The sequence below is a fragment of the Limulus polyphemus genome, unplaced genomic scaffold, assembly GCF_000517525.1.
Source record: "Limulus polyphemus unplaced genomic scaffold, Limulus_polyphemus-2.1.2 Scaffold897, whole genome shotgun sequence".
Lineage (NCBI taxonomy): Eukaryota > Metazoa > Arthropoda > Merostomata > Xiphosura > Limulidae > Limulus > Limulus polyphemus.
The window spans coordinates 25,964-38,904 of NW_013666507.1; the positions used below are offsets into that span (position 1 = coordinate 25,964).

The 12,941-nt window shown below is 31.6% G+C and overlaps 1 protein-coding gene across 1 annotated transcript in view; it reads left to right on the forward strand.

Annotated features, from left to right (window-relative positions):
* The window catches only part of LOC106461098 (fatty-acid amide hydrolase 2-like), a 34,586-nt gene extending 24,444 nt beyond the window's left edge, over positions 1–10,142 (forward strand). Inside the window, exons 5-6 of the mRNA XM_013920886.2 lie at positions 4,677–4,775; positions 9,247–10,142. Coding sequence (XP_013776340.2) covers positions 4,677–4,775; positions 9,247–9,840 — 693 coding nt within the window. The 3' untranslated portion in view covers positions 9,841–10,142. The remainder of the gene's footprint in view (positions 1–4,676; positions 4,776–9,246) is intronic.
* The last annotated feature ends 2,799 nt before the right edge of the window (positions 10,143–12,941 follow it).

Here is a 12,941-nt window from a genome sequence, read left to right on the forward strand (position 1 = left end):
CTTTTTCCTCTAACAACTATTGTAATTTCTCTTCTCATTCTTCTTGTCTCTTTTCTCGTTCTTCTTGTTTCTTTTGCTGTTCTTGTATTGCTGCCATCAAATCTGCTAAACTGTAGTTTGATTTGCTGCTTCTCGTTTCCATCTTCTCTTTTTCTTCTTCTTTTTTTTTTATCCCATATTCTGACACCAATTTGTTACATCTCCGTTTGTTAGTTGATTTTCCGTAACTTCGTTCCTACGAAACTTTAGGGACACAAGTCCTTTCTTAATAAAACTGGTTTATTCTTTCTGAATATAACTTTACCAATACACTTTTTTTCAACAGTCGCTCTATAACAAACGTTTTAACAATGAACATTAACTTCAACAATACTTTCTGACTGCAGTTCAATTACTCACTACCTACACACACATTGTCTCGTCACGTTGTGAGCGTCTTATATATATACCAAATAAACATATATCTAGTAAATGCTAGGGCATTCACGAAGAAACAGGATATTTCTAGAAAATGGGTGGCGTGACACTAGTCACGTGACCTCGCTGACGCAACAATATAGATATATATTTATATATTTTTATTATATTTACTACAAAGATTATCTAGCATTGTTAGTTTAGTATATGGTTTTAGGATTAACCCCAATTTTTTTAAGCTGACCAAAATTTGTGAAATATTACTGGAATTATCACTGTCAGTGAGGATACCCAACTGATGAAACAATACATTTTAATCTTTATAAAACACATAACTATATTTAATTAGCTATACTAGTTATCAGGTTCTTTTTTAGTTATAATTTGTGTAGGTAGCTTACATTGATCAGATGGTAATATTTATAAAGAATGTTAATGAGCAGTAACATACATAACACTACTTTCACAATAAAATTGAAGAATGTTTTTCTTAGTAATTATTGAGGAAATATAAAATTTTTACCCTTAGTTTGTTTGTTTGTTTGAAGTTAAACACAAAGCTACACAATGGGCTATCTGTGTTCTGCTCGCCATGGTTTCTAGCATTGTAAGTCTGCAGACATACCGCTGTGTCACTGGGGGGCTACCTTTAGTGCAATGGATGTTACAAATACCAAATATCAGTGATTTATATAACATAGCAAAATAAATATCTTCTCTTTTAATATTTATCACTAAAAGACAACCTTATGAAATACTTGTATAATGAAGTGTTAACTTCCATCACTGGTTTCTAGAAAAATGTATAAAGTATAAAAGGTGACAAAATGCAAATTTTTGGAGGTGATAACTCACCTTTACAAACAGAAATGTTACTTCCCTTATACATCTACTAATGAGATTTGCATGCCACTAGCCTTGATTTAACTCTCGCCTAAACTCTTTTTTTTAACCTGAACTGTGCTGGTGCTTGATGACATCATCAAGCAACAATAGAAGGGCAACACAACCTCATGTGCAATATCTCCATCTATGCAGTTGTGACAACTTAATTTTTTCTTCAGAATTGCAATGAACAGATGTGTTCAAGTTTCTTTTCTGAGTTCAATTTGAAAAGATTTGCATTTAACAAAACTTTGATTTTAATTTTCTTTAGCTTTTGCTTCAAAAGTGTTGATTAGGATAATGGATTCTCAAGTGACAGCAATTTATACTTAGTCCTGTAAGTGACAATGTTACACACACACACGGGCCTTATTTCTACTATGACTTCTTGAGATTAGTTAACTGTTAGGGATGTTGCAGTCTTTGTTCAACATGTTGTGGATTACCAGAGCTTACTGGTCTCCTACTACTATCCTATCAACCAGTTTTCTTTCACCTCAGTTGGGAATGGCCTGTTGGAGTATGAATTTATTCTGATTTTCTTGGGTAGTGCCTTACCATTCGAGGAATGGTCTTAACCTTCTTACCTCTCTCTCTCTAGATTTCATTCTCATATAAAAGTCAGTAAACCCTTTTCATTATGAGAAAATGCAGGACATAGAAGCAAGTGAATGAACCCTTTAAATTTGTATACTTTAGTTATAGACTAACTTAATATGCAAAATAGACTCTCTATATTCATAAAGCCACTCACCACACGAAAAAGACCATTAAATCATTATTTTGATATGTAATCAGATAAACCTTTTAAAGTGTGACACATGAAACAAAACACAAGAATAAGGTTTAAATATTTAGAGTAAATCACCCTCATCAAGTTAAAATATATTATATCCAAATAAATTTACAAAATTTACAACTTATCCAGAGCGTGGGTGAGGCTTTGCTTCTTCTCACTTGAGACACTCCAGGGCTGACAGTGTTTTGTGGGTGGCTCCAGTAGTAGTCTTCACTACAGCAATCTTTATTTCCACAAGCAACAAATTTCCTTTTTGAACAACAGTGGAGATGTCACCCTCGCCCACAACTAATTCTCCTTGTGTTATAGAGAGCCCAAGACATGGTACAGTTGGCAGTCATTTCATGGCAGTGTCTTTGAATACTGTAATCTGCTCTAGCAGGAAGAAGTTGCTTATTACCTTAGATGGCCTAGTTAGGAGTTCCACCCTTGGAAGCCTCTGGGGCTACTTGGTAGTTTGTGTGACATCAAACCACAATAGGACTGGTGATTATTTTTTTACAAATCTATGTTTACTGGTACTATACTACGGCTCTCCACTAAGAAAATAATAGCATTTTGACTGCATACTCTGTGAGCCATATGGCACTGCTAACAAGCTTTATTGTTCAATACCAGAGGTCCTTAGGTCAGCTGGAACGCAACATACAAAGTCTTGACCAAAATGATATTTATATTAGTCATTTGTAATATATCAGTCATCATAATATATAACATCTGTATACTGGTAAAGAATGATCTGTTGATTGACAGTTTGTATGAAATTATATCATAATAACAATTGACAATAATTTTACACAGATATATTTTCACTGGCTATATGCTACCAAGATTGAAACTTTGTGTATTGCATTTCCAGTTAACAAGTTCTGGTATTGAGTGAAAGGCCTCATTTGCTGTGGCATGAGGCACATGAAGTGTGTGGTCAAAATGGTGTTTTGTTCTTCTTACTGGAAAGCCATAATATAAGGCCAGTAAAGAAACATTGCTAAATATTATCATCACTCTTATTGTGATATGGGTATGACATCTAACAAAACTTTCATCTTCTTTAAAACTGGCTACTACTATGAATAAATTTTTTCTAAATTACAAAATATTAATCTTCTTGAACACGAATTACTAATAAACCATTGTGTAAAATGACCAAATTTTCATCCTCAACATTAAAAACACTCAAAAAGTAAATGAATGGTATATATATAGAACATTAGTAACTTTTCATCTTCGCTAATAGTAGCTACTGCTGAAAGTTCTGTTATATGACAAACTTGTCATCTTTACAACTACCTTAGCAAACATATGGCATCAAAAATTGGGTTTTCAGATTCATGGTGGGCAAAGCCCAGATGGCTTATGGTGTAGCTTTGTGCTTAACAGCAACAAAACCAAAATCAAGTCTTTATTACTACTTACTACAAAATTCATGATATATATGTTTGTTATAAAAGTTATGCTTATTAGTATTATAACTCATGATGACAAAAACCTTATCAAAACATACATTTGTTAGTATGTTAAACTTGTAATAGTTTTCTTTATAACCATTCAAATTGTCTCCAAACTTTATTATACTTATCAGTATTTATTAACATCTGAAACAAGTTTATTGTTAAAATGCTCTGAACAATGCATAATTTTAACCTTTTACCTAAAATATATGAGATTTGATATCTATGAAACTTAAAACTTATGCTGTCATTTATTCACTAAATATCTGACAGATAGTCAGTATACTGTTGTTATTCATCAGATGTCATGCTAGATGTTTTGATGCCGAATTTTTCAGTGCAGCAGAAGTGCTAACAAGCATGTTTATTCCCATCTTCTGCATTTAGTACAAATATATACATATATATGTATACACATTAAACAATCATAAAATGGAGATAATACACTTTGTAAAATCCAAACAAATGTATGATAAAACATGATATGTATAGGTGCACTTTTACTGCATACTATGTGCACCACATTCAACATATATTTATGACATTGATTGGTTTGGTTATTTCTGCTTACTGCATGATGTTTTGGCATCTATTTTTATGCATGGCAATCCGGCATTTGAAATATACTTTGAACTATTGCAAGAGATACCAAAACATTACGTATTGTGGGTTTTTGAAATTTTGTAGCTGCTTCCTGAGGTGTTAATGTACTTTATACATATGCAAGAAGTATAAAGATCTGCATTTTGAATAGAAAATCTGCTTACAAATGCAGAACTCTGCATAACTGTGAAGTCTGTTTATGATAATTAACTTTCAACAGCATTTAATGATGGATTCAGGCTGTGTTAAGGTCTTAAAATTTTGATATGCTCTTTATAGTAGTATTTTATTTAATGACTCTTGAGTTGCTAAAATTATTTCTAGGAATGATGGAAAATATGCTTTTGTATCTATTTCAAAATCTTTTTACTGGTTTATATGTCCCTGAGACTTATAACAATAGGTTTGATTCCCTGCAGTGTGCAGAGAGCCTATTGTGAAACTTTTCTCTAAAAAAAATTACTGATGTATAACAACAAATTGTAATTTTATTGATTTTTTCTTCAAAATCGTCTTTACAGGTAAATATAAGGTATCTTAAAGTATATTACATGGAAGATGATGGAGGAAATCCATGTGTTACACAAGTTTGTACAGAAATGAAGATGGCTATGAAAAAGGTAATCATTATATTAAGTATTTATTTTGAATGAGTTAACTTGTATCCATATGTTAATAGTTTCATTTAAAATTTTGACTAAGGAACTTTTTTATCTCTAACTCTTACTCATATGTTTTTTTTTGTCATGTCCACATTAATTCTTGTTAACTCTTTCAGCATGGGCTCGTTTTGTGCTTGTTATAGTTTTCATGCTATAACATTTAAATTACTAAGCGTATGGTAATGAAATTTGGTAGATTCGCAGTAAACATTACAGTGCTTTCATATCCAAAGTATCAAATTTTTGTATTAAGTCTTAAGGTTTGTAGAGCAAGGTTTTTCTCATGCCTTTTTTTAATTACTATATTGATACATTGAATTCCACTATAATTTATGAAGCTTATGAACTGAGCTGTATTTTGGTCTAAAAAAATATGAAATTTTGAGCACACTAAAGACACAACCTTCCTCCTTAAAATCTTGTTTCAAAAGAATGAGATGGAATCCTAAAACTTTAAAATGGCTGAGAAAGCCACTAGGGGACATTCTGAGCTTTAAGTTGATTATTCACATGTCATATGTTGAAGTTAGTATATATATATGTGGAACAGTTTTCAAAAATGGAAAGATGTGAGTGGAGCCACTATGTTTGATTCCGTACATGAGCGATATTTCAGCAAATAGAAAAGATACGAGGTTCTTATTTTATATTTTAGCTTGTCAATATTGGTAATTTAAGTTCCTAATTCATACAAAACTTAGACTTAGTATTTTGACATCACGAATATCTAATTTGAACCAGTGCTGCATTCAACATACCACGCGACACACAAAAATCGGTTTTTAACATAAACTTTTAAATTAAGAAATTGAATGATGTATAATACTAAAATTTGAATTATAATCTACAATTTGGTACCAGACGTATTGACATAAATTCATGAAATAGTAGTACAATAAAATTTTGAATGCGAGTCAACAAACGTGATGATGTGGCCTGTGACCTGTCTGGAAAGGGTTAATGTGTTTTAAAATATAACTCCTCCATTCAATAGTATTTTGTCATTTGTTTTTAAATTGTTGGAATAGAACCTGTTCCAACCCAATATTTTAGATTGTCATTTCTTCAACAGTGCTCCAATATACTATGCAGTCTTTTTATCATGTTATTCTTGTATGTTTTTGATTTTCAATGTAATGGTGGCAATTTTGAAAGTTTTCCCCATTTCGTTTTAACTGTGCTTGTGTTTTTGTTTCTGATCTCCATGTCTATGAATAATACATTTTCACCTCTTGTGTTTGATGCTATTACTGCCTGTATTATTACATTTTTTTTCACATATAGACTTTAAATACTGTAACTCCTAGTTATGTCAACTCAGTGAGATGGTGGACTTTAGTAGGATCAGCTTATTCTGTGTGGTGGATATTTTACTTTGATGTGATACAGTAGACACTCGTATTTTAGTATGCCATACCACACAGCACATTTGAAAGGTTTAGGCATTGAAAAATGTCTTAAATTACCATCAACATTTCTCTAAGTCACTGTATTAATTGCTTTCTCACCATAATCATTCAAAATACATTTTACTTTGCTTTTGTAATGTTTCTTGTTTATTACAACAGTAAGTTTACAGACTTACAACACTCAAATCTAGGGTTCGATTACCCGCAGTGGATACAGCAGATAGCCCAAGCTGGCTTTGCTCTAAAAGAAATAAACAAACACTATTTGTTTGACACTATCAGATTGTTTTAACCCTCTGCCAACAGCATTGGGCTATTGGACTGACATTGTTTCTGTAGAACTATACATAGTAATCTTTGCTATAATTCTGAATTTACTAAATGTATCTACACAAAATTGGCAAGCTTTTAGTCAACATGATAAATGTGTTGTATACAGAATTAAAAACAGCTGATTTTTGATAAAGTATTTCTACTAAAGATTTTTGTGTGAACTTACGAAGGCCACTAAGTCAGTCTGAGTGAAAGGTGATTTTCAAGATTATGATAATAATAATAATATTTCTTTTCATCTTACAGTTTTCATATTTCATTTGCATAACTTCTAGAACTTCCTAACTGAATATCAAATACTTCTTCTTTAGTAAAACTTTATGCTTTATATAATCTCTTATTTTATCTACCTTAATACTTACTAACTCTAGCAAAATTATTAATCTACAGTAAAAAAGTAAAAGTTCAAAAATATGAAATAAAGCAATAATACCTTTTTTTTTTTCCTAGAATGACTGCAAATTGTAACATACAATTGCAGTTATTTATCCTAACAGACTCAGTTTTATAGCCTTTTCATATCTGCTGGCTATTAATTTTATCACTTTACAATGCCTTTTACACTCTACTTAAGTATATGACAAGCAGTTAACCACAGTGGGAGAAGGTAGTGTAATCAACAGATTTGAGTCCCATGAGATTTTTTTTTATTGATTTTTTTATCCATTTACTTTCTGTTATCTAACCTAATAAAGTTATATTTTACTTTTGTTAAGAAATGTATAACAGTTAGTAAAAATATACATAAATAAATTAGGACTTAAGAGTTTAAACCTATTTTCAGACATTTGTATTCAAGAGTGTACTTTCAAATATGCATATTAGATCTAAAAACAATTATAAGGCATTAGAATAGAATGTCCCAAAACTACTATAATTTAACTGGCTTTTTAACTAAATTATAGATAGCTTTAAAAAATTTCATTAGTGTTTATAGCAGAAAAATCCAATCACAAACAATAAAACTGAGGCTAAATATCTACTTATGGGCACCAAAATGGAATAACCATTAAGGAATCTTGTAAACAAAAAAATGCTTTTTCTGTTTGTTATAAATAATCCATTAGAAACATCAGAGAGAATTATTGACACTTTTTGAAAAACAGAATAGCTGGGAGGGATGTGTTATTTAAGTTTCATATTTTTTATAGCTCTATAAAGCAAGAAGATTGGAAGTTATAACTTTATATTCTGGGTTGTCAGTATCTACATGATGTGTTTTTTATTAGTTGAATGCTCCAAAAAGCATATAAGGGGAAAAAGAAAATCTAAAATGGGTAATATGGAGTGCAGCCACATCATGTGGCACAGAAAAATCAAGGTTAAGAATTTTTTTAATGTTTCTTTTTAAAATGAAAATGTTCAATTTCGAAAATATTAAAATTGAATTACAAACTACATTTGTGTGCCAGTTTTATTTTATTGACATGGGTTGATAATAAAGCTCTTTTATTAAATTTTGAATGTAACTCTGTAAGAGGTCATGACATGTGTACTTTAAGACTTAACCCTGCAGTGCACATAGGGTTAGTATATGATAGAATAGCTAGTTTATTTAAATCTGTGATAATTCAGAGGAAAATTGTATTGCATGTAGAGCTGACATACACGTAAAGAATAGCTGTACAGTAAAAAATGCTCTGTACAAACTATAATGCACACTGGAAAAACTAAGAAACCAATCTGTGACCATGTAATGGAACATGCTAAGAACTTAAGAAATAGAAGCACCAATAAAACCTTTGGAATACATTATGCAAACCATACAAAGGTTAGTAGTTGCCAGAGTTGGTATATATATTACAGATTTCCTTTCTCTTTCACTGAAAGCAAAAATGAAAAGAGAATCTGTGATATAACCAATCGAGGAATGAGTTAGACCTCTACATCACAGATTCTCTTTTCAGTTTTACCTTCAGTGAAAAAGAAATCTGTAATATATACACATAATCATTAAACAGTTGGTCCTGTATGATAGCAATTATTGATTGAAAGGAAATGTTCTGACATTATTTGCACACCTAAATTAATTTAGGTTACTGTATGGTGATTTAAAAGTTATTAGTTTCCTGAAATATGTAAAAAAAAATCAAGAATTAGTAGTGACACAGAAATGCTATAAAGAGATTTTGTTTAAAAAACAAACAAACCAATATTTAATAATAATCCAACCTGGCCTAAGTTAATTGTACCAACAAATAGGTTGTTTATTCTCTGTATTTTTATACTGATATATCATTATTAATATTATACCTTTTTTTTTCTCTCTGTATAAGTGTATGGTATTTATTCACACCCAACACTTGTAAACTGTAGTTACATAGCTAACATATGTAAACTATAGTTATATAGCTAACACATGTAAACTGTAGTTATATAGCTAACACATGTAAACTGTAGTTATATAGCTAACACATGTAAACTGTAGTTGTATAACTAACACATGTAAACTGTAGTTATACACCTAACACATGTAAACTGTAGTTATAATATATTTATTTTGTGAGCAACCAAAAATGAATATTTTTATTACACATTAAGTGCATTTTGTGTTTATATAAAATAATGTTAGTTACATTATTCCCCTATTTTTTCCATCAAGAAATTGATCAGGTTTTGGAATACCTAGTGACATGTAAAAATCATTGCAGATTTTTTCTCATACTTATAGCTGTTGTTAATTTCAGGTTATTACACATTTAGAAAACATGTATGGTATCAAGTCACAGAAAATTCATTTGTCCAAGATGAAATACTCATTTTATATATGGGCTCACAAGATGGCTTCAGTAGATGCACCAAGTTTTAGCTCGGAGATGCTTGAAAGAAAGGGAGAGTTGAATGGATTGCTAGAGTTGCTAAAGTGGATGTGTATGTTATCTAAGCACACACTACCTGCTATTGGTTTGAGCATATTTGAAAAATTATGTTCAGCTGTGGGTTCTGAAGAAAGATCTCAATTTGTCAATATGTGTACTGATCTTCAATGTGAGTTCCAAGAGCTTCTCGGGGATGAAGGCATATTTCTCTATCCCCCACATCCAGAGCCAGCATTATTTCATCACCAAACTATATTTAAAACATATTCTATAGGTTACACAGCAATATTTAATGTTCTTGGCTTACCTGTAACTCAATGTCCTCTAGGACTCAGTAAAGATGGGCTCCCTTTGGGTATCCAGGTAGTTGCTGGAAAAAATAATGACCATCTAACGCTTGCTTTGGCTGTGGAGTTAGAGAAGATGTTTGGAGGTTGGGTTTGTCCAAGTCCCATACTGTAGATTTTATTTGCTGTCAATTAATGCAGACTTACATAATATTCCTTAGGCTATAAGATATGAAGTATTTCTAAATATACTGAAGGTTATTACAGCCTTGACTGAAGTATCCTTGTAGCTAAGTATTAGAAACTTTTTCTTTATGAATTTCACATACAGCTTTGTTTTCTCATAGAAATTTAAAAAAAAAGAAAACAACTTTTCTAGGAATATATTTAACAAAGTGAAATAAGTAAATGGCTTTAAATGAACTTTTTTTTTTCCCATATAAAAATTTCTTTATTGCACATTCTTAATACAGTATAGATGGGTCTCACTGTGCTTATGTATTACTTATATTTCCAATATAAATTGATACATTTGTTATTGTGAAGTTTAATTTGTACTTTTGATTCTAAAACATTATTTTTCAATGAATCAGATTTTCCAATATGCATTTCATCTACTAAATAAGATTGTAGTTTTCAAACATGAAATAATTTGATTCTCTTGCAAGTTTTCATTAGTGAAATCTATATTGCATATCAGGTATCATGCTGAAATTTTAAATTCTTAATTTTATATTTACCACATACTTTGTAAAGCATGCTTTATATACAGCATCTTTAGGCTATATCTTTATATAATGATAAAAACGACAGTTTTTAGCTTTTCTTTGCATATAGATGCTTGATACATTAAGAATGACTGAAATAATAATTTGAGTAGTAAATAATATATATTTGTAACTTCATAGATTTAATAGTAACATTGCTGTCCTAATTTAGGATCTTCTTTTTAATAAATTCTTGAAAATGTTAAAAAAGCGAGAGAGAAAGGGGGCCCGGCGAGGATGTTTGCCACGGGGCCCGTGCTGGCTCTCGACGTTCCTGTTTATGTAGTAATCTTCTTTTCACTGTGGTTTGTACATTTGGTTTGTACAAGGCCATCAATTAAAAACTTTCATATATAAAAGACAGGCAACTAAAAATAGGGTGCAAGTTATAAGGAGATGCTGTTTTTATGTTCTTTTTGCTTTTAGGTATAAGAATTAACGTTACTGCTGTGTATGCATGTATCAGGTTGTAACGAAAGTTCTGTCCGATTTTCAAATGAATTTAGACAAACAAAGTAGATGTATTTAATCATCAATATATTCTCCATTGCTTTCGATAACCTTGTTTTGTCTGTCAACAAGTTTTTGGATGCCACGTTTATAAAATTCCTTAGGTTTTGACCTGAAATAAGAGATTAACTCATTTTCGACCTCCTCTTATGAAGTTAGTCTAAGTCCATCCAACTGATTTTGTAAACTTCTAAACAAATGATAGTCAGAAGAAGCAAGGTCGGGAGAATATGGTGGGTGAAGCAATTTTTCCCAGCCAAGTTCCTCTAGGAGATCCTTGGTTACTCGTGAGGTATGAGGACGTGCATTACCATAGTGAAGAATGACCCCTTTTCTGTTTGCTAACAATGGGCGTTTTTCGTCCAAAGCTGTTTTCAAATGCTGCAGTTGTTGGCAGTAAACCTCTGCTGTGATTGTCTGCTTATTGTTTAACAGTTCATAATGGACAATTCCATGCATATCCCATCATACACTCAACATGATCTTCCTTGGATGCAAGTCCCCTCTCAGGTGCTGGGCAGGTCTGTCAGCACGACTAAGCCACTGATGATGGTGCTTAACATTATAATAAAGGATCCAGTTCTCATCCCCAGTAACAACTCTATCCAAAAAAGATGCTTGGTGCTGACATGAATGCAATGCCTCACAGTAATTGATGCGTTGTTGGCGAGTCTCTACAGACAGGTCCTTTTCAATTTGCAATGGATGGTCATATGGATAACATTGAATTGTCCACTAAGATTCCTAACTGTAATGGCAGGATTTGCTGCAACAGCTGCTTCTAGTGCCTCTGAATCAAGTCCACTTGGACAACCCTCTCTTGGCTCATCCTATAAACTGAAGTCCCCATTTCTGAAATGGGAAAACCACCTCCTACAAGTTCTTTCACTTATTGCATCGACACCATAAGTGCTCTGGATAAATATTGCTGCTGCACTTGTGTTGACCCCTCTATGAAACTTGTAGAGCTTGACATGATTAATGTGTTCTTTAGTCGGATCAAACTTGGGGGTCAGTTTGAAAGTGTTTTCTTGAATAATGTTCCTATATCCTGAAAGTAAAAGAGCTGTATTATTTATGTGGGCATGACTAAACATCAGATAGAGATAGAACTTAATTAAATCTTGTTCAACATTTTTGGCTCAAAAATTGGACAAAACTTTTGTTACAACCTGATATATAGATAGATAGATATAGGGTGAGTTTATTATATTTTTTTGTAATTGGAGAGGACATTTCTATTTTTGTTTATCTAATACTAGTAATTATCAACCTAGACATCCTGGTGTAATTAAACTCAAATAGGTATGTGACCATTATTAGACCTGGGATGTCAACTTCAAAAAATAGGTCTGCTTACCCCAGTGGATTGGTTGTAATAACCTGTTTTAATTTTATTTTTATAATTCTGTTTTATTAGGAAAACTGCTTTCTCCTAACTGGCTACAGACAGTTAATAGTAATTTTTGATATGAGATACTGTGGGTCTGAGTTGAGTGCCTATATCTGCTTGTGATTTTGTTTCCCTCCTTTGCCTGTGAGGTTTGTGAATACTCATTAATTCTGATATACAGGATATCCATACCACCATGTGAACCTGGCTTCTTCATCTACCTCTCACTAAGATATATTCACTTTTCCCACAGTATAGTTATATAATAGTTTTATTTGTCTTTTATCTGAGACACTTTTTGTTTTTGGCTGTATTTGTGTGAGTTTTGTATTAAAAGATTGTCAAATGTTAGGACATGCTGTTTATGCTTTTCTTTTTTTTTTACATGCTAAAATTAATATAACTGTTGTGTGATCTTGTACATGTATCTGTAGTTTATTACCTGTTCTGCTATGTGATGATTTTTGTTTTTTAACTGTTTAAGTTTTATATTCACACAAATATTTAAGCACAAAGCATATGCAGTTATACATCAGTAAGGAAGCTTCTGTAGGAACCACAAAGGAGTAATATAGTTTTATTCTAGTTTTTAAACATGCACAAAAG